Genomic DNA, 22,551 nt, shown 5'->3' with positions numbered 1-22,551 from the left:
AATCTTAGTTGTATATTCAGCTAAAGCTCAATCCATACTAGCCCATTCAAATGGAAATTAAAAAAAATTTTTTTTCTTTTTAAGACTCCTGTGAACTTTGCTATGGATACTTGCTGAAGGTTGTGGTGTAGTTAACATTAATAGTTAAGTGATTATGAGAGTCGAGACTTCCCTGGCGGTCCAGTGGTTAAGACTTTGCCTTCCAAGGCAGGGGGGTGCAGGTTCTGGGGGGTGCTCCCCTGGTCGGGGAGCTAAGATCCCACATGCCTCATGGCCAAAAAAACCAAAACATAAAACCAGAAGCAGTATTGTAACAGATTCAATAAGGACGTTAAAAATGGTCCATATCAGAAAAAATCTTTAAAAAAATAAAATCAACTTAAAAAAATAATTATTAGAGTCTAAATAAGCATAGTCCTAGAATTGCAACCACTTTCCAAGCCACCTGTAAATGGATTCTCTTCTGTAAGTGGTCTTGCTTTGTTCATGCATGAATGCCTCTGGCCCCTATGGAACATGTTTATAAGGACCTGATGCCTCAAGATGTTTAGAAAGTTCAAGTAGATTCTGAGCCCAATGAATGCTTTAGATCAGTACCAGTGCCCCACGGTTTTACAGCCAACATGTCTGGGACAGCCTGATAAGGTTTATTATGCCAGACCACGAGCAAAGAGAAATTCTACACACAACCTGAGCCCTTTCAGCATCCTTCTTTTTACTTTCCATTTTCATCATTTTGTTTTCCAGAACACAGAACAGCAGAAAAACTGGTTTGAAGGGGAACACTACAGTCAGCTCTGTTCCCGCAGATGTCGCATCCTCTAAAGACAAAGGACCAACTCTATTCCCTGTACTACTCCATTTTATTTTATTATTTTATTTTATTTTACTTTACTTTTTACTTTTATTATTTTATTATATTTATTTATTTACTTTTATTTTAAATTTTTTGCCTCACCATGCAGCTTGCGGGATTTTAGTTCCCCAACCAGCAATCGAACCCAGGCCCTCGGCAGAGAGACCGCAGAATCCTAACCACTGGACTGCCCCTTTATGTAAGGGACTCGAGCAGCCTCGGATTTTGGTATCCATGGGGTTCATCCTCTGTGTATACTGAGGGACTGCTGTATATTTTTCATATATGTTTCTTCATTTCCCAGCTAGCTAAATCTGAAACCAATCATCATCACGTTGGCTATTCCAATAGCCTGCGTGGGAGAAGATGGATATGCATTTGAGTTCAGTTGTAATTCTGTAAAGCTTACTCCTCAAGTAGGATTTGGTGGTGGTTGGAAAAGATAGGATACTTGTAGGAAAAAAATGTGGTATTCATTCCACTGCATGGCTGGTTAACACTTAGATGTAGCACTGTTTTCATATCTTGGTCTCAGTTCATGATACATGGTAAATCATAATTGCAGTAGTGACCCCACATATGAACTGTCCAACATTATAATAAAACTTCGGAGTATCTTTCAACACATGAAAACCATTGCTGTGTCTTTATGTTGATAAGATTTTCCACAAAACTGAGAATGGGGATGGGCATTGTAAAAACTATTAACATTTTCGGAGAATCTTGCCCCCAAAGCCTTCAAATACTCAAGTTTCTTAAATATTAATAGGAACCGGTGAATCAAGCAAGAAGAAACAGAAACATAAGGAAATGTTCTCCTAGATCATGTTCCCAAGTTGTCACAAATTCCCAGACATTGTATTTTCAGAGCTACTAAGTGAATGCACTTGAACGCAAGTGTTATCCTAATGCCCTATCCTAAACCAAACTATTTTAAATGATTACTGTTACTGTAAGTTGGAAGTAGGCTTCAGAATAAAACAGATCTCTCATTCCATGTGTTAATATATCTACATCAGGGTAATAGAGGAAATTCATGTGGCCACGTAATTCTAAGACCCATTGAGAAATGCAGGCTCCCCTCTCAACCCTGCCTGCCAGCTCCCTAGCAGGTTTTTGTAGTTTACTCAATTACCTTCACACAATCAGGAATAGAAGGTGTGCTCATGACTGGTTATGAACGAATGGCAAAAAGGCACACGGTGAAGAAGAAAGGAGGGCTGGAAAAAACGTGACACTAGATGTTGGAGATACACTTGTGTGGGTTCCTCTAGCAGGTCACTGGGGAGCCACTTGACGTTATTTAAGAAATTTTCTTTGTGTTAGTGTGTATGAACAGGAACATTTACGTATTTTGATGTATAGAAAATGTATTTATGGAACCATCCTGGCCTGTGGAAATTACTAACTTGCCCAGGTATAAGTAGGAGGCATTAGTGCACTGTTTCTCAGCTGACTCCATTTAGATTGAGAAATAGCATTTTAGCCATAGGTCATGATTCTTAGGAAGTTCACAGGACTGCATTCAGCATCTAATGAGAAAATGTGGGGAAAACAGAAAAAGATAGGGAAAAGATTTCTATTGGTAAGCGTTACCCACAAGATAGGCAATGAGCTTAGTGGTGAAAACTTAGGCTAGTTTAAAGATTTGGTGACTCCAGGCTGTTCTATGTAGGAGTGTTAACGTCAAATTGCCATAAGATTTATCTCTAAGTATGGCAAGAGTTTGAATCACTGATGTAATACAGGAAATACATCTCAAGCTTTGTCAACGCTATGTCAGCATCTCTCCATGGCTGTTTGTTCTCTTGTAATTGGGAAAAACGACCAACCATTAGACATGGAATTTTGGACATGCACAAATCTCGATACCCTACACACTATTCAGTGAAATGCAGGCCCAAGCAACATTTAGACCATCATCTATTTCTTCTGGAATAACTGGCCTGAATAAATGTGCACCTTGACAATGGTATTAATTGACTCGAGATCTGTTCTGACAAGTCTTCTGGAGGAACAAAAATAATGCCATGTAAAGTTCAAAATACAGAAAACTTTTCCCCAAGTTGTTTGGTTTCCATACCTGAATTCCCAATGGCCTTTTTTTCACAGCATCTCCCCCAGAGATAGAAACTACTACACAATGCTGAATAGGGAGCTGGAAGAAACAACAGGTTTCAGAAAATTATGGGGGCTGCTTCCCAGTCTTCAGTTACTGCTTCTCTTGAAAGCATTGTCCCCTTAAATCATCCTCCAGCTTTACTCTTCTTCTGACTATTAAAGCAATAACCTCCATTCTGCTTACCTCTCCTAGAAATTATCCAATACAATGTTTTTGGTTGTTGTTTTATGGTTCCTGTCATCCTCTCCTACATCTCTCCCCCATGACAGAAGTTAACAGTAATTGTCTGCTAACCAAGAGAGCTAGGGGGTATAAAATGCACAGAAGAGGATTTGGTTTCGCATGTGTGGGTTCTTGAGACTTGTGAGTTGATACTGGGATTTGGGGAGCACAGAGAAAATTCAATGGATTTCTTGTATAAGTAATGTCAAGAACACCTTCAAATAGGGACTCCCCTGGCAGTCCAGTGGTTAAGACTCCATGCTTCCGCTGCAGGGGACGCAGGACTAGGATCCTGCACGTCGCGCGGCACAGCCAAACAGGAAAAAAAAGAAAGAACACCTCCAGATATTGGTTCTGCTTTGTACAGGGAGTACATTCCCTGCCCATACAAGTGTTTTTCTGATAAACACTGTCCCCAGAGGGCACAGTCAACACCTGCCCACTTAGTGTGCAATTCCCAGTGTAGACTGCTCTCTAACTTCCACAGGGAGGCATCCCCTGGCCCTGTCTCCTTTCTGCAGGGGATACTGTAATGTGGGCAGTCAGCTAGTTCAGACCAAGCCACTTTTTGATGCTAATGATGATGCCATTTAAAGGGGCTTCCAGAAGCCCCTTGGCTGTGCTTATTCCACTCCCGGGCCTTTCATAACTGAGATGTTTTTCCTTAGAGAAAAGTCATGTTTAAAAGGACCCATCATAATACTAACCACTATTTATTGGACCACTTATTAAGTGTTGGGCATTACATGAAATGTTTTACGTGAGCAAGTTATTATCCCAATGTTTCAGCCAAGGCAAATGAAACAAACAATTTGCACCAAGTTAAATAGTAAATGGCAGAGCTGAGCATCAGACTTAGGTCTGTCTTAATACAAAGGATGTACCCTTGACCACTGTAGTTCCCGGCCTCTCAGGTGCATCAAGACACCAGCAATGATCTGGATAAAAAATAAAAAATATTACTCCAATATCTTTACTTCAAATGTAGAAGGCTTGGGATTGTTCTGCTTTTGCACATGTAAAGACCCAAAGGGAAATGCTGTCATTCTCCATTTTCCAAAAAAAAAGCAAGAAGGAAAATATGTTAAAATCATGCAGCCAAACCAACAGCCACTAAAGCAAGCCAAGGCAAGTTTTGAGATTGGTACAGCCTCAGATTTTTGGAGTATTCAGTAAGTAGAATCTTTCATAATTTTTTTGTTTGCTCATCCCCAATCCCCATTCCTCCTTCCATCACCATTAACATATTTTTTCCACTTAAATATTAGATTAAGTAACTGGCATGTTGGAGTAATCCCAAATGCTTAATAAATGATTACACAGGAATTTATTTGGAATTACCTCAGAATCTTCTCTCTGAATTTCAAGTAATCTCTGTCATTGTGTCTCTTTCCTTAAGATTTTTCATTGATTTCATATTTTTTATCACCCCAATGGTGACTTTTAACTTGTGACTATCATGTGTGGAGAAGAAGCTGGATTTGTTTTGCTTTTTTTTTTTTTTTTTTTTTTTTGCTTCTGTTAAAAATAATTTGCATTTCTTTAAAAACAAAGTTATTAATGACAGCTTCTGGGGTAAAAGCATAGTTACCAGGGCTTCCCTGGTGGCGCAGTGGTTGAGAGTCCGCCTGCCGATGCAGGGGACACGGGTTCGTGCCCCGGTCTGGGAAGATCCCACATGCCGCAGAGCGGCTAGGCCCGTGAGCCATGGCTGCTGAGCCTGCGCGTCCGGAGCCTGTGCTCTGCAAGGGGAGAGGCCACAACAGTGAGAGGCCCGCCTACCGCAAAAAAAAAAAAAAAAAAAAAAAAAAAAAAAAAAAAGCATAGTTACCATCCCAACAAGTTCTGACAGATCAAGATTCTTGTTAACCTTCTTATGTGTGTCGCGGAGAAGAATCACCAAAACTTCCTGGCAGCATTTAGAGAAAAATAAATGAGCACATTGGTGAGTATGATCTTGCTCTTTCTGACTGTGATATTTTCAGCTTTCTGCTGGTCTCCTGCATAGTCTGCAACTGTGAGGCAACAGTTGAGGGCAAATTTCAAATTGTGACTTGAGACTGACTTTAGATCATTTGTTTTTGTGTTTATGTAATGATGATTACTCAGATGGATCAGCTGAGATTTCATTCAGGAAGACAGAGAATTTAGCTGTGGGTACTAGTGACAACAGTATTTCCATCAGAGGAGATGGTTAGACTTCAAATACATGCTTAATTTTTAAAACTTCTATATCTATAACCCCACAAAAGTCGTGTTGCTAAGAACCTGCTGAACTTGTCATAAAGACTAGATGGCTAGGCTTCCCTGGTGGCGCAGTGGTTGAGAATCTGCCTGCTAATGCAGGGGACACGGGTTCGAGCCCTGGTCTGGGAAGATCCCACTTGCCGCGGAGCAACTAGGCCCGTGAGCCACAACTACTGAGCCTGCGCATCTGGAGCCTGTGCTTCACAACAAAAGAGGCCGCGATAGTGAGAGGCCCGTGCACCGCGATGAAGAGTGGCCCCCGCTTGCCGCGGCTGGGGAAAGCCATTGCACATAAATGAAGACCGAACACAGCCAAAAATAATAATAATAAAAAAATAAAGACTAAATGGCTAATTACACAAAGTTTCAATATGGAACAAGTGATTAGTCATCTGAAAATTAGTGCAAAATAGCCAATGTACAAATAGATAGTATATCAGAGTAAAGACTTCTGCTTCAGCGTGCAAATTTGTCCAATGAATTCAAGGGTTAGGGGTTTAAGGATTATACTCATTTGACCTCAGGATGTAGAGAACAGGACTTCCACCTGCCAGTTGTCAGTCCTCGGCTTACCCGAACACGCTCCCGACTGTAGCTTGCACAGCCGCTCATGACTACATCCTGACCATGACCCCAGATCACATGGGAGAAGGGGTGGAGTGAGGCTTTGAGAGAGGAGGGCCAGCAAGAGTGCATGTAGATATTCTTAGAGCTCTGGCCCTGCAATGCACCCAGAGGGAGTGCCTACCATTGGCCGCTCCCTAGTCGTGCACCCCTTGGAGCCCCTTAGCCTCCACATGTAGGTCCTGCCCTGTCACAGACCCTGGGACCAATCTCACCTCTAAACTTGGTTTCTCAACCATGATCGTTTTTGGTCCCGCATCACCCTTTGGCCACCCTGGGAGGGATGGCGAGAAGATACTGTCATTTGTCTCTTCATTGTTGCTGACCAGCTAATCATCTCCATCTATTCAGATATATGCATTGAGTGCTTGCTGATAAAGTCCCGGATCTCCAGGATATAGAATCCAGTAGGATAGTAGGAAGATTAAGACATCTACACAGATAGTATATAATGCAAGGTAAAATGTATTGCGAGATAGTGGAATACAGAATATAACAGGAGCAGGTGTTGGAGGAAAAAGATGAGTTCAGCCTTAAATATGTTGTGTCTGATCTTTTGAACGTATGGGTTTAGAATCACGAGGGTGGTATTTGTGCTGGAAGTAAGGATTTGGGCATCACGTGGTATGAGTGGAATTTAAAGATAGGAGTTTGGTTGAGGTCACCCAGGGAGAGTGTGGAAGAGAATAGAGTCTCCTTTGAAAGGTGCCCTGTTCCCCATATCCTTGGTTCAATCAGCTACTCCTCTTTCAAGGTCTCTTGAAGAATGAGTAGGCACTCCCCTGAGGTAAAGAGTGGGAGGGGAATTCCAGGCAGGTAGGATGGTATGTGAAAGGTGTGTGTCAAGAGTCAACATCACTGGTTCAGTGAACTGCACGATGCTAGTATGGCTTAAGCACAGGGCACATGAGGACACATGAGGCTGAAAGATCAGCAGGGCCGTGCTTGCCAGGCCAAGGGATTTGAAGTTTATTCTGCAGAACATGGGTTACCACGGAAGAATTTCAAGCAGGTGACTGACGTCAACAGAATTGCATCTTGGAAAAATCTCACTCTAGCATGTGGAGGACCAATGTGGGGTGAGGGAGAATGGAGACAGAGAAACCAGTTAGGAAGCAACTGGTTAGGAACCAGTTAGGAAGAAACCAGTTCAGAAGCAACAGTCCGGATAACAGATTGTGAGTGACCCACCAAAGGTTTTTGTGGTGATCAAGGAGAGGATATGCCATTTTCAAGGGGAGAAATTCTATTCACAGCCATAATCTGAGGGAGACTCCTGTTAAATAAAAGCATCTTCTGATCTGCACCACTCTGACCAGTTTGGATATGCAAAGGTAAACTGGAGCTGCCTTTTGCCAGGGGTTGGAGAGAGTTGAACTTGCTGTGCAAAACAAAATGAAGAGAATCTGGAATTCCCAGGAGTGATTTAGGAGGGTAGTAATGAGGGTGAATCATGAGAGGAGAGGAAAGTGTAATAAACTAACAAGAAAATACAGACTATGATGTGGGATAAGATAGCCAGTGGGGGAAAAAATTCTCTGATGGGGAATTAGCCCCTCTGTTATTGTTATAACATCTCATGTTTGATATGAAGTCATTTGTGTTGCTGTAATGTCAACCTTACCTTTATTTCCCAAATTTTCATGTAATGTTGAACCTGTGGAAACCAAGAAAGAGGGCTGATTGCCACAGGTCCATTTCCATGTGGTTTGAAATTAGGGCCATTAAACCATAGGTTTACTAGATGCATGCTTGGTGCGTGGAGCCAGAGACAACGATGGGCAGATAAACCTCCAGCCCCCAGCCCCTTCATCCCAGAAATTCTCAGAAATCTTGCAGAAGACTTTGGACTGTCACAGAGGTGGGCTGAGGTTTCCAGTTAACTTTATCTAGACTGTATATATACATGTATATGCACATATATGTCATTTCTATTTGACGTGAGGAAAAGTATGTATATAATATATAAATGTATTTACAGAGAAATATATATAACTTTTCTCACATAAAGTAAAAATGATAATGTATGTATATATTTGTGTATATGAAAATATAATATAATATAATATAATGTAATGACATACCAGGAAGATGTGCCTTTTTAATTTTGAGATTTGTGGACCGGCTGACTCTCCAAGACAGCCGCACACCCATTATTTGAAGCATCGCACTACATTCTTCACTGCAGTGGTAGAGTCGCCCCACTCTACCCCTACAGTCTAGTTTCCATCTCCACGGCTCCCATGGACTTGCTCCCACCAAGATCACCGGCTCAAGTAAACCCTGTCAAGCTCCAGAACTCACTGAGGCATCTTATGCTGCCGACTGGCCCTTCCTTAGCGCAACTCTCTGCTTTGCCACCTGACTCTCGTCTGGTTTCTCTCTGGACCTACTCAGCCTCTGCCCTTCTCCACGGTCTCCCTGAGTGACCTCGTCCAAACCCCCATCTTTAAATGCTACTCATATACAACCCCCAAATCCTCACTTCCAGCCCGAATGCCACCCCATGATTCTAGACCCCTACCTTCAAATGGACAGGCACCTCAGACACGATACTATTCAAAACTGAGCTCACCTTCTTCCTCCAAGCCTGCTCCTGCTGTATGCCATTGTCCCCTTTTGTGGCACCACTACCCACCCAGATGGCCCAGCCAGGATCGGATCCACCTAGACGTCTCTCTTTTGTTGCCTCCTGCCCCCTACGTCTAACCAGTAACTAAATTCAGTGGAGCGTGCGCTTTCTCAGTCTCTGCTCTATCTGTTCTGACCTCTTCATACCTACACAGTGGTCAGTTCGTCTGCATTACTTTGTTTCTAGATCATTGCAATGGTCTCCTAACTGGTCTTCCTGTCGCCAGCCTGGGCCTCACGGAGCCCATCCTTCTCTCAGTCACGCAAGCCATATTTTTGTAAAGCTGTATAAACATCATGTCACTCCTCCTCTTGAAATCCTCTGTGCTCTCCATGACTCTCATAATGAATCCACATTCCTTAGCCGACACTGAGTTGTTCAGGACAGACTTTTGTGACTCTCAGCCCCTCCCAGGCTTTTTATTCAGACATAGAAAATTGAATGGACTTTTTGAAATGTGTCTTACCAACGCATGCCTCTGTGGTTCAGATAGGCGTATAATTTGACTGAGAGGAAACTGGTAAACACGACAATTTGGTTGAAACCTAATTTCCAGTTTTGGTATACCACAATGATGATGTACTCGCAACTCTTGTCTAACTGGGAGATGGCTTCTTAGCTGTGATTTTTCAGTCAATCCTTTCTTCTAAGGGCTTTTTGGAAAAGTTAAAAGTTAGGATAACTCAAAAAGATAAGTTGGTAAAAGATAAACTAAATTCCAACATCAGCGGTCTAATCAGAATAACCTGAATATCCAAGTTATTGAAATTGCTTAAATAAAATATGGTAGGCTATGTAATGGCATGTGTGTTATTTTCCCCTTTTCGTAGAAAAAAAGTTATATGTGTGTTTAAGTATGCATTAAGAAAGATCTAAAAGGATATACACTAAAAGGTTATCAGTAGTTCTGTGTGGGTGAGATTTGGGGGATTCTTTATGTTTTTTGCCTTATCTGTATATTCTAGTTTTTCTTAATGATCACATACTATTTTTGTAAAAAGAAAAGACCATACTGAAACTACATACTAGTACTATTCTTAATCCACCAAAGTTATCAATACCAGAAAAAAAACTAAAATATTAAACCTGCCAAATTCTTGTTTTTATGGAATTACATTAACCCTATGATTTTCTACCATTTTCTATAATACCCTGTTTTCTCAAACTTAAACGTCTCTCTTCATTCATCACCCCTACCATTTGATTCCTTTTTTAGCCTGGCATCTTCTCTATTCTTTAAAAATCCAAAACAAGTGTCACCTTCCCTGAGAAGCCTCTCTTGACCCCTTATCTGCTTTTGGTCAAGGGTCTGTGGTAAACTGTGGCTCACAAGTGAAATGCATTCAACATTTGTTTTTGTCCAGTCTGCAGACTGAGGAGAGTTTAACATGTTTTAATAGCTGAAAAAAAATCAAAGAAGAAAATTAACAACACATGAAAATTATATGGAATTTAAATTTTAGTGTCCATAAATAAAGTTGTATTAGAACACCAACACACTCATTCACTTACGTATTGTCTGTGGCTGTTTTCACCCTACAACGGCAGAGCTGAATAGCTGTGACAAACACCAAATGGCCCACGAAGTCTAAACTATTTAAATATTTGATATGCTATTTTAAATATCTCTGGCTCTTTACAGAAAAGGTATGCTAAGCCCAGCTTGAGGTGATTAGGCTTCCGCAGTGCTCATATAGGACCCTACACCAGCCTCTAGCTCAGTTCTTACTGCATATTCTGGAAGGAATGAGGATCCTCACTGCTTGGCATTGGAGGACACTTTCTAATTCAACTTGGTCTCCCCAGCATCGAGGAGAGTGCCTCACCCACGGGAGGCACCTGATACACAGACACACGATGCATGAAAGAATGGTGTCAGCTCCCTCTCCTAGACTGTAAGTGACACGAGGACAGGCGTCTTATCTCCTTCATTCACTGTGTAGCCTCAACATCCAGAAGTATCTGGAACATGGTAGGCACTCAGAAAATAGTTGTGGAAGTTGGGTGCATCTGTATTTGGTACCATATTTCTGAGTTTTGTAATTCTTACCTCAGTTCGTTGTCTTTTACATCCGCTATTTGACGACTGATGGAGACAAAAACCCACCTTCCAAACCTCAGAGAAACAAAGAAAAGACAGTGTGAACTTGTCTGGAAATGAAGTAGTTAAGAGGTCTTTTCAAGAATGTATCGATTCACCCCAGTCTTCGGTGCCTCTCAATACTGGCCACTGCAGTCTGTTATTACCTCTCCCCTCTCCCTCACTTGGAGCAACTACATCAGGGCAGGTATTAAATCACGGAGTTATTGAATACCTGTAGCAGCAGGGCTCCAGAAGCAGGGTGAGACTCGGCATCCTGGCTCTGTTTCAATCAGGATGAGGCGTACTTCAAGAGATTCACGTGCAGATATAAATCATGGTCTAAACACTTCATCTGGTCTTGGACAGCCTCTCTCCCAGTGAGCTGAATGCTCTTTAGAGACGATGAACTAACTGGTCTTCATACCAGCTCTGTGAGTTTGCAGGAAGGATGAACTAAGGATCCCTGTTCTGTGCTGAGGAGTCATGACACCTTGCCTGTTTACAGTGCTGTATTCTGAAATCACATTCAAGAAATGCTCTTCCTGAATGAAAAACGTGCCAACTTAGTGCCTGACCGTATCATACTTGTCTTATTAGGGGCTTTATCATATTTTATTTTGTGGGTTGGCTGTAAGGATATCTTTATTTACATTTTGTGAAGTGCCTCTTAAGTGCACGCTGCTCTCTCCCGAAGCCCAAAAATTTCCAGCAAAGCAGTCTTTTAAAATGTCAAGGAGTTGGGCTTCCCTGGTGGCGCAGTGGTTGAGAGTCCGCCCGTCGATGCAGGGGACACGGGTTCGTGCCCCGGTCCGGGAGGATCCCACATGCTGTGGAGCGGCTGGGCCCATGAGCCATGGCCACTGAGCCTGCGCGTCAGGAGCCTGTGCTCCACAACGGGAGAGGCCACAAAAGTGAGAGGCCCGCGTACCGCAAAAAAAAAAAAAATGTGAAGGAGAGAATGTTTGTCTCCCAATCACTCATTTCTGGTGAGAAGGCCTGGCAGGTTTCCACAGCCCTAGCGGCTCCCGGCAGCCCAGGAACTCGCCTCTCCCTCCCGGTTCTGCACACCCTCTTTTTCTGGGATTCATACATGGTTTTATCAAAGGACCCTTTTTTTTTTTTTTTTTTTTGCGGTACGCGGGCCTCTCACTGTTGTGGCCTCTCCTGTTGCGGAGCACAGGCTCCGGACGCGCAGGCTCAGCGGCCATGGCTCACGGGCCCAGCTGCTCCGCGGCATATGGGATCTTCCCGGACCGGGGCACGAACCCGTGTCCCCTGCATCGGCAGGCGGACTCTCAACCACTGCGCCACCAGGGAAGCCCCAAAGGGCCCTTTTATCAGCAACCATTTGCCCCTCTGCCTCATCATGATGGAGCTGAAAGCTGTTCGCATTCAGAAGAGCCCCGTCCTCATGCACACACAAAGGTCAGGGGAAAGGAAGGTCAGTCTTGGCTTTCTGTCCTAAATTCACTACACACACACACACACACACACACCATACACACCCATGCACACCTTTTAAAAACCTACATTTTAGCTTTTATTTCTTTGTGCAACAATAAAGAACATGATTGTATACACTAGTGAAAAGGGGTAAAATAGTGAAGTCACTACTAAGGGAAACTGAAATCCCCACTGTTATTCTAAGAACAGGGAGCCTTCGTGGGGTGGGGCGTTTGAGCCCCGATGCAAGCAGAGACGGGCAGCGATGCAGAAGGAGCACGGGCTTCTGAAACACCCAGGCTCCCAGGCAACCCCAGCCCCCCTGAGCCTGGGCTTCCTCATGGACTAACTGGAGAGAGCACCTTTTTTTTTTTTTTTTTTTTTCTCCTCACTGTTGTGGCCTCTCCCGTTGCAGAGCACAGGCTCCGGACGTGCAGGCCCAGCGGCCATGGCTCACCGGCCCAGCCGCTCCGCGGCATGTGGGATCTTCCCGGACCGGGGCACAAACCCACGTCCCCTGCATCGGCAGGCGGACTCTCAACCACTGCGCCACCAGGGAAGCCCCAAGGGAGAGCACCTTTTAATGTTGCTGTGAAAAGTACACAACTTAGTTCTGAAAATGTCAGTCACTCCCTACACGAAGTCAGGAAACAGTTATTAAACGGGTGGCCCAGGGAGCTCGCCAGGACCACTGTCATACTCTGTAGGACACAAAGGAAACATTGCTAATCATAGATAATACAAAGGACTTTAGAGGAGATTTATAGCTTTCATAAATCGGAGAGGAGCCCTAGGGTGGAATGCAGGGAATCTCTGACAGTCTTTCTCTTATCTGAATTCAGATCTTTCTTGAGTGAGAGGGAGGTGGGGTGATTGCAAATACATGTACCCTTGTCCTGGATGTGTGTTGTGGACTCTGACATCACCACTATGTATTCAGAGCACCAAAAGGCTGAGACCCATTAAACTAAAGCTCATCCAGGGAGAGTTTAAAGGAGACTTGAACAGTGCATCTTTAGCATCAGCCTCAAGATAGCTCTGAATTCAGAGCGGGGTGGGGGGCTGGTGCCTATCTTCCAGACATTTCCTTAGCACTTACTCCCTCTCTACCAAGAGATTTCTAACTTTCAACTGTTTGTTTGTTTGTTTCTTCCAGAAATAATTGGTTTTAATTATAAATGATTGAATGACTTCTGGGTACCTATCAGCCTTATGGAAATATGGGAGTGTCAGCTGCCATCCTGGGTCCAACATCCATGCATCTAAGATAATAATGGTCACTTTGGGGTCTTTTCCCAAGCTTTTATCTCACTACCAAAAAGACTTTTAAGAAGGTTCTTGATTCCAGACCTTTAGAGAGAGCTCTGATCAGATTTTCTTAGACATGAGAAAACACAGGCAAATGCTAAGGACCCAAACCTTTTGGGGGGGCTGAGAATGTAATATTTTTAATATTTAGCAAGGTTACATACACACCTGACAGATGTGAATATCAATTTACAAAAAAAATAGTTTGTTTAAAAAAAGCCCGAAAAACTTCAATCCAAATTTATTGGGATTACAAAAATAACAGCCCATTTCATTAACTCATGACAGCTCAGAATTACCAACACAGCCAGAGCATGTTTAAATAAACTGCTTCTTGCCAATACAAATCTCATGACATAAAAAAGAAGTTTATTTTCATATTTACAGAAGAAACATGCTGATAGTTTCTTCAAATTCTCTTTGGAATTAATGGGTGAGGCTACTTTTAAAGTCAGAGAACATTTCAAATTGAAGAAGGTATTTTAGAAACATCTCACAATGCATTTTATCTAATACCACTGAATAAATCTGCATCGTCTTCTAAAGATCGGGGTTTTATCGCAGAGCTTCTGGAACTTCCACCTACAAAGATAGGGGATTTTCTTTCAATCAAAACAGTACAAATGATAAAGTGAAAAAAATATCTGTAGAATATGTCTTTAGCAGTATTCTCCAGGAAGAACTCAGATATAGATTATTGCTGGGTGGTACTCAAATTTTATATGATAAAGTAGGTTTTAAATCACTTGCAACTCTGTGGTAAAATTTTTGACAAGTGATGAATCTGTTCTGGAATGTAGATGAGAACGCCTTTGATTTTCTTATTAAGGAAATCGGGACATTTTTAGATTGAAGTATCTTAAGATGAGCCTGGCCCTTAAAAGACTGAGATGCCAAGAAGGTGGACCAGGCACATCTCTCAAATGGAAATGTGCTATCTGGTGACCTGCTTCTGATGCTCCAAATTTGGTAGCCTGCTCTGGCATACTAAAACATTTAAAATATTGATTAAGTATTTGAGAGGAGACTTTGGGACCCTTGTGCGGTGGAGGCCGGCTCCTTTACTAGGTCTGCGCCCCAGGGTCTGCCCTCGGGTTACTTACGCGCCTTAGCTGTCTCATGCTGCTGCCCCGAATAGCTTCCATGAGATTCTCATGTGCTGATCTCTGTGGGGTAGAAGGTCGGGAAGTGTCTTCCATTTTCTTCTCCTGCACTGACCTCAGGGAATTTCTAATTTCCTTTAGGCTACTGTTGGGCTGTTTCTTAGCCTTTTTCCCTTTTTTCTTTTTCTGTCCATTTTGTAAGGCCCGCTGGGCACTCTCCTGCTGTTTGATGACTTCTGCGATGTTCCGCGTGATGAGCTTCTCTGGGGGCGGAGGGGGCGGTGGCGGCGGCGGAGGGGGCGGCGGCAGCTTTTGCGGAGGAAGAGGGGGCGGGGACGGCGGCGGCGGCGGCGGCGGCGGCGGCGGCGGCGGGGGCGGGGCCACCGGCGACGGAGGACGGCTCCTCACGCTTTGGACTTTCCTGGGGAGTTTGGGGGATGAGCGGGGTGAGTGCCTGGGGGATGCGTGAGGTGAAGAGCCGGGCGTCCCTCTTCGCCAGACTTTGGTCCTAAGGTTGGCTCCCCCATCGTACCCCTCCTGCTGCTTTTGCTCCTGTATCCGCTTCTGCCGCTGTTTATCCATGTTTCTGGTCAAGAGGCTAGTCATGCTCATTCTTGGTCCTGGGAGCTCGAAATGGTATCCGAGCCTCAGCAGCGTGGTGTTCTCCTTCAGCAGCTTGACGATCTCCATCTCCACCTGGCTGCCCATGATGTGCCTTTGGTTGTGGAAGCGCAGCTCGGTGAGCACGCTGTTGTGCTGCAGAGCCCTCATGATGGCCAGGATGCCCTTGCCCGTGACGAAGTTGGACTCGATGTTGACGCTGGTGATGTGGCGGTTGACTCGCAGCATTTCCGCAATGGCGGTGGCCACGCTGTCGTCGGCGCGCGTGTTGGCCAGACTGAAGGTCTTCACCACCGTGTTGGCCTTGAGGGCCTCCGCGAAGCGGGTGAGGGTCTGCGACGTGATGTTCTCGATATTGTTCAGATTGACTTCCGTGGTGTCAGGGTCATTGTTTTTCATCTTTTCCAGAGCATCCTCGATCACCGTAGGGTTTCCACAGGGGTGGATGGCAGCCGGGGACTCTGTGTTCCTTCCGCTGTGGCCGTTGGTCAGATGTATGTTTTCAATTTGGCTTTTAAATGTCTCTGGCCTCGAGTTGTCAGAATTGACACTACCGTAATGTACGGATCCATTCATCCCTTTCTCGTTTTCAATTGTTTTTTCCTCTCCTTCGCGGTCCTCTTCCTCCTCGTCCTCGTCCTCGTCCTCGTCCTCCTCTTCCGTATACACCTCTTCAGAGACCTCACTGTTACTTTCAGTAAAGATAAGCTCTTCCTCACTCTCCTCTTTGTCTTCTTCTGCAACCTAAAGAGCATGGTATCATCATTAAGTCTGTCATTTCTAAGCACATTTTTAAAATTTACGAAAGTAACACATGGTTTTGCAATACATACATGGATCAAATCATCGTGTGGTCCATCTAAAACTCATGCAATGTGATATGTCAATTACATCTCAATAAAATTTTTAAAAAGTAACACACAGCAAATAATACGGAAGTATATAAGACAAAAAAGTTCATCTCCACCTTCTGATCTCTCTAGTTTGGGTGACCAAGTTAATATTTCCTTGCATAGCCCAACAGCTCTTTCTACAAACGTTTCTTTTGTTTTCTGCAAAATAAAGATCCAGAATTCAGTTTATGGAATAAAAGTTTGCTATCATTTTACCAGTTTGAACAGATATGTCGGAACTTCTGCTCTGGAAAGCCCTTGATAAAATTTTTATTCTCTTGACTACCTCTTCTGAACTACTTGACTCCTAGTCTATTACAGTTTAGCAAATTCAACTATCCCTTAGGGAATCACCCCTCAGTCCTTCCTTATTTCTCCATCCCAAACTTACGAGTGACAACGAAAATATACAACAGGTTCATGGGTTCCCTTTCTTAATGTTCAAAAATTCTTCCCCCAATTTGCCTCCTATAGCCTATGTGACAGGAGCCCAGAGCACTCTGCCCTGTCCTGTCTCGGTGTAGACAGAGGCGGGGCATGTCCCTCTGGGGTAGAGCCTGGCACAGGGTCTCAGAGACCCCACAGCACCTGAGGCTGTCTCTGTCCTTTCTCTGGGGAAAGAAGCCAAGGGGGCAGGGCTGCTGTTCAGGGCAGCAGCAGGTCAAAACCCAGCTCTCTGCAGAAACTCAAATCAGGTCACCCTTTTCAGCAAATCAGCTTGAAATCTCACATTATCACAGGGTTAAATGAGACAGGACTGCAGGAGACACGAGATGGGAAAGATAATCGCCCTTGGCACCAGCTAGATTCCAACCGTAATGTGGAACAGCAGAGAACAGTAGAAACTCTTGAAGCAAGCCCCTGCCTCAGGCTGATGGTCTTAAATTAGTTACCAGGTATCAATTCTGAGAGACTTTCAGGCACACACAATTTCATTCCATCTTTGTCTTTCCTGTTTACAAGACTCTTTGTACTGAGAAGCTCAGGTGACCCCATCTTTCTTTTTCTGCTACCTTTTCTGATAAAGTAAAAATCTCGAACTTGCTGACAGAGTCCGATTTTCTCTAATGCTATCTTTTTAGTCCGTTATTTTCTCTAAAGTCCTGTCCCCAAAGCCTTGATTCTTCCCTCCATACTGGAAATGTTTTTGACCCCAGGCAGAGGCATATGGAATGAGCTTTGGAAAACACTGTGCTGGTCTCCAGGTTTGCTTGCCCAGTTGCTATCACAAAATAGCCTCCAGTTATCCACTTGCTTGGAGTGGCAGGCACCAGGCGATGGCCTGGGGAAGGGGTCAGCCGCTCCTCAGTTGCCTCCTCCAGTCTTAATTTTTTACTCACTTATTCAGGAGGAGGAGGGAGAGTGATACAGTGTGTGTGTGTGTGTGTGTGTGTGTGTGTGTGTGTGTGTGTGTGGTAAGTATATGTTTTTAGCCGTTTCAGTATTTGGAAGAAAGGAACCTGTCACAAAATTCAAGGTATACTGCCTGTCGTACCACCATTAAATTGTACCCTCTAGTTTTTAAAAGAACTTTAGGCTTTATCTGCAAGAGATGTTTTCCCCTTAAATGTATCTGGAGAGGTCATATGCGAAAATGTTATCCAGCAATGAGCTGTCCTGTAACATCTAAATAACATTTCCTCCAGAAATGTCTTTGACACCTCTTCAAATTATCCTTGTGATGTGTTCCCACAGTGTTGTACTTCCTCCAGTAAAGTACCTATTTAATGATTTGTCATTTTTCTCAAAAGACTGTTTGTGGGGTGAGGACAAGGATCATGTCTGTTTTGTTCACCTTGCACAGTGCTCAGCACGTAGTAGGGACTCAATAAAATTTGTTAACGGAATGGCTCTAAATTGACATTGGTTTTAACAGCCACTGAGAGTCGGGACAAGGCCTAGAAGAAAAGTACTGATGGGGCTGCGGTCGGGGGAAGGTGACCGACTGTCCTGGTTTGCCCAGGACTGAAAGGTATCCCAGGAAGCAAGAGTTTTTAGTTCTAAAATCTAGATAGTCCCAGACAATCTGAGATGGTTAGTCACCCTAGGTGGGGGACATCTAAGAGAAGAACAGCAGAAGGGAGAAAGGTATCTAGAGAGGGAGGAAGGAGGGTATAAAAACAATCATTGCTTACTTTCAAAATTATTCTGGCATTTGTACTGACTGCACTGTTCCAGATCACCTATCTGCCACTGCTCTGTAGTTAACACAGATCCTTGCAGGAATAGGGATGGGAAGGTGGAGGGGGATGGGCATGAGGTGCTGGGGGGCGATGTTGGTACCCTTAGGGCATAAATTAGGCAAAAAGAAAAGGGTGTCTAACCATTTCTCCTCATTACCTCCCTGGCACCATTACATGAAAAAGGAGGCTTGGTTCCGTTCTGGTTCTGGTTCTCCGCCTAAAGAGCGGGTTGATCTTAGACAAATCACTAAACCTCTGTGGAGGGGAGTCTCAAAGAAACTGCAGTAGAGTTGAGTGGTTCTCAAACCAATGTGTGTCATAACCACCCAGAGGGCTTGTGAGGCCACACACTGCTGGGCCCCATTCCCAGAGTTGCTCATTCAGCAGGTCTGGGGGAGCCCTAGAATTAGTAGTTCTAAGAAGATCCCAGGTGATGCTGATATACCCACATTCTGAGAATCACAGTCTTTGTGCCAACAGAACTTGGTTTGAATTTCAGCTGGAAGCTGTTTATCTCAAATGAGTTTCTTAACCTCTCCTAGTCTCAGTTCTCATGTCCAGAAGATAAAAATTCAGTGAAATAAAATGAATGTACTCATGGGCACCTATGCCTGAAGCCCGGCAGACACTCAAGCTAGGGGAGCTACATCTTTGGGTCGGCAAGGCCCCTTGGAGCTGTTTAATGCAGGATAAGTTTGTGTGAGTCCAGCTGGGCAGAGGCTCTCATTCCCTAGGGGCTGAACATGATTTTCATAAGCATTTACAGAGCCAGGAGGAGCCTGATCATCGTCTCCTTCTCGTGGTCCGTGCTGGGCTGCTCTTCACTTACGCCGCCGTCCCCCTCCCCCTCCTACCCACCAGTCAGCTGCTTTGAGCTTTTTCCTGGAGTGGAAATGGATTGACACCCTCCACTGGCAGGCTTCTGCTCAGCACTCCTTGTGACTCCAGAGACAACTAGCCAGCAGGGGAAAGGGTAGCGGGAGAAAAGTTAACTAGCTGAGAAAGGAATCAAAGTTCATCAACAGAAAGCCTCTCTAATTGAGCTGATAAGCTATTGGCAGGGATCAGGGATCAACAAAACCTTTGGCAGGAGCCAGTGGGTTTCATCAACAGCTGACAACAGGCTTTGCCCTTTGTTTTCCACTGATCTCAAGACATTATGCCATTAAAATGCCTTTGCTGGGTTATTGCTCCAATGGCTATCTGTCCTGGACATTATGAGGCAATTTTAATCTTTTTATTAAGGAAAATCTTTAAGAACTGTTAGGAAAGTGTCCTACTTATATTGGATCAGATTTTGGACACACATTTCCACATCAGAAAAAAAAAAACAAAACACGACCTCTGAAAATCATGGTTGTGGAGGAACCGACCAACCCCAATCCTGGCCCATTATGTGTATCCTTTCCTTCTCACCACCACCTCACTCCTTCAGCCCCTCAGTGCAGGCGGCCACCATGGCCTTGGCAGCTCCTGGCCTGATCCCAGTGGCCCTTCCTGTGATGATTGACATGGACAAGGCTCACACATATCTTGCTAAAAATGTGGCCAACACACCCTATCATCAAGATCATCTAACAGGGCCTAGATTAGTACCATGGAAGTCTCGCCATTGGCTTTGGGCCATTTTGATTTGAGATGATGCCAGTGGAGCACAGAGGTATTAAACTCTCGCTCCTGACCGGTGTTCTTCCACAAATTCAGGACTTTGTTATTTGGACATTCTTATTGTCATGACTATAATATTTTCTCAGAGCCTAATCTTTTGAACTTCCTTCTGTGAATGATTCATTTGGCAAATTCAAAGTAACTGTTTACAGGTCAGAGAACAAGAGCTTAATAGGTCTGACCTCTAATATAAGCACATTTCCTGGCCTTAGAATCACCATTATAAAATAGAGCAGAATCTTAGAGATCATCTATGCAGGCATGCTTAACTTGGGTCCTTAGGTGGGTTTCAGGCTGTGTCATCATTTTGAAATTCTATGTAAAATTTGTGTATGTTTACACAAGCACACATTCATTTTCTTAAGAAGGTCCAATAAGTAATCCAAATCTCAAAAGGGTGTTTGATTCACAAAAGAAACACTGGATCCAATGTCCTCCATCGACAGATGGGAAAGAGAACCCTGCAGAAGCGACTATCTGTTTAAGATCTTACAAGTTAGGCACAGAGCAGGGAGTAGAAATAAGGTCCCCTGACTCTCAGCCCCATATACTTCTCACCACCCCACACTTCCTGCTGTTGGAAAAAAGAATTATTTTTACTGTAGTCACCATCACAGTCCAAGCAACCAGAGTACACACTTTTGTCTTTATAGAAGAAAATAAATTTAGTTAACCACTATATATACACACACACACATATCTATACACATATATAAATACATCTACATTTCTATTATGCCACATCCCCAACTTATAACTCAAATTAGACTTACGTTTGGCAAAATATTTAAACCCATGCTTTGCTTGTGAATTATTTTCTTCGTGAAGACCCCATCCTTGTCAATCATAGGACCCCAACTAAGAATTTTACATATACTCCATTGGGTGGCCATAAAAGTTAGATGACTATTTCAGCCTGAGAAGATTTTCAATAGCAGCTACAAGTGGGTTATAAGAAAAGAAAAGTGAGGAGGGCTGAAAAGTTAGAAAAAACAGCTTCCTGGGTTCGGGGTAGGGCCGTGGGAGCAGCTAAAGAAAAAAAAAATCCGAGAGCCTACCTTTCCACACTCCCCCAGCCTCTCCTTCTCCAAGAGTTTCTGGGACTCCTTTTCCCAGTAGGCCATCAGTGCCTCTCTGCTGAATGTCCCCGTGGGCGTTTTCTCGGTCAGGCTCTTTTGCCTCATCCCCACGGGAAGGCTGTGATCTGGTTCAATATCTTCCAGCTCCCTCTCTAGCTCCTTCAGCTCCTCGGCTGACAGGGAAGCCAGGAGTTCATCCTCATCGATGGATTCGTATTTGCTAAGTTCTCTCCTGTAGCCGAAGGTAGACATGGTCCCTGCTCTGTCAGACCCACAAGGAGCTCGGAGCACGAGGCATTCAAGGCAGCCAGCAGCAGGCAGGGGAAACAAGTGGGTAGGCTGGTTAACAACTGGTGCTGAGAGTGCCTGCGATAGCCTTTTAAGAGTGGTGGTACAGACTGTGACAATGCAGAGAGGGATGAAGACATAGGCTGTTTTAAGCATCAGACGTCAGCTAGACATTTGAACACAAAGAATGTCACATCGGTGGTGGATGGAGGTCTCGGAACCAGTGGGGATTATTCACATACTGGACAGGGACATATTTAGCTGAGCCTGATAGCTCATGAGGACAGGAGTGCTTCAGATAGGGAGTAGCCCAGTTCTTGCTTTGTATTCAAACAACAAGGGGGTAAAATTTATTTTGAAAATGACTCGCTACCACCACCACGGTCATGAAAAGATTCTTTCCTTATAATCTCCCAGGATGAGAAATGACTGCACATCCCTCTAGAGTAGTTATTCTGGTTCTCCTAAAAACATATTGTGGGTGGCATTGATGGGAACAGAAGGCTATAATAATATAGCACTTTCCTATTTACCTTGCATTTTGCAGTTTGCAAAGCACTTGAATGTAATTTTCCTAATCATAAGTCCTGTGAGATGACTTACATTATTCTCCTTTACAGATTTTGGCAACTGAGGCTCTGAGAAATTAAGTGAAAAACTCCAACAGCTAGAAGGGGAGAAGTTGCTCTCTCCTCTGCACAAAATGGCTTCCTTCTCCTCACCCCTGAATATTAGTAAACAACTAGATTTGCAACTAAAACTCCAAAAAGACAAATAATTATACTGGGTGTGAGTTATTAAGAACTGACCTCGTGCCAGCCTAGTGCTAAGCATTTTATACATTTTATCTCATTTAATCCCACAGTCCTGGAAGGTGTACAGTATTACACATATTTTACTAGTACAGATTCAGAGAGGTTAAGTAACTAGCCCATGACCACAGAGCTAAGAAGTGGTGGAGTTAGAATTTGCAACTAGATTTGCATCTGGGTTGAAAACTGAAGAGATGCTAATTTGAAATTATATATGTGCCCATACTCTAATGAATATGATGAAATATATACATAGTTTACAGGGCTTCATAAATATATCATTTTAGCATAGAGATATATAAACATCTGTTAAAATGTATATGCATAGAAATATACATTTATCAGCACAAGTATAATATATGTTATT

General features: G+C 43.7%; 1 protein-coding gene across 1 annotated transcript; it reads right to left on the bottom strand.

The window, feature by feature from the left end:
* Nucleotides 1–13,830: 13,830 nt before the first annotated feature.
* LMOD2 (leiomodin 2) lies at nucleotides 13,831–21,336 on the bottom strand (the record flags this gene model as incomplete). The annotated part of the gene is made up of 3 exons (XM_081243766.1): nucleotides 13,831–14,119; nucleotides 14,641–16,005; nucleotides 21,064–21,336. 3 exons carry the CDS (start codon nucleotides 21,334–21,336, stop codon nucleotides 14,093–14,095), a joined length of 1,665 nt encoding a protein of 554 aa, XP_081099892.1. The 3' UTR covers nucleotides 13,831–14,092.
* Between the last annotated feature and the right edge of the window lie 1,215 nt (nucleotides 21,337–22,551).

Source organism: Mesoplodon bidens (assembly GCF_964165515.1).
Source record: "Mesoplodon bidens genome assembly, chromosome: 9".
NCBI lineage: Eukaryota > Metazoa > Chordata > Mammalia > Artiodactyla > Ziphiidae > Mesoplodon > Mesoplodon bidens.
Note: the sequence above shows the minus strand (reverse complement) of the source record. Positions and strands in the feature narration are given on the sequence as shown.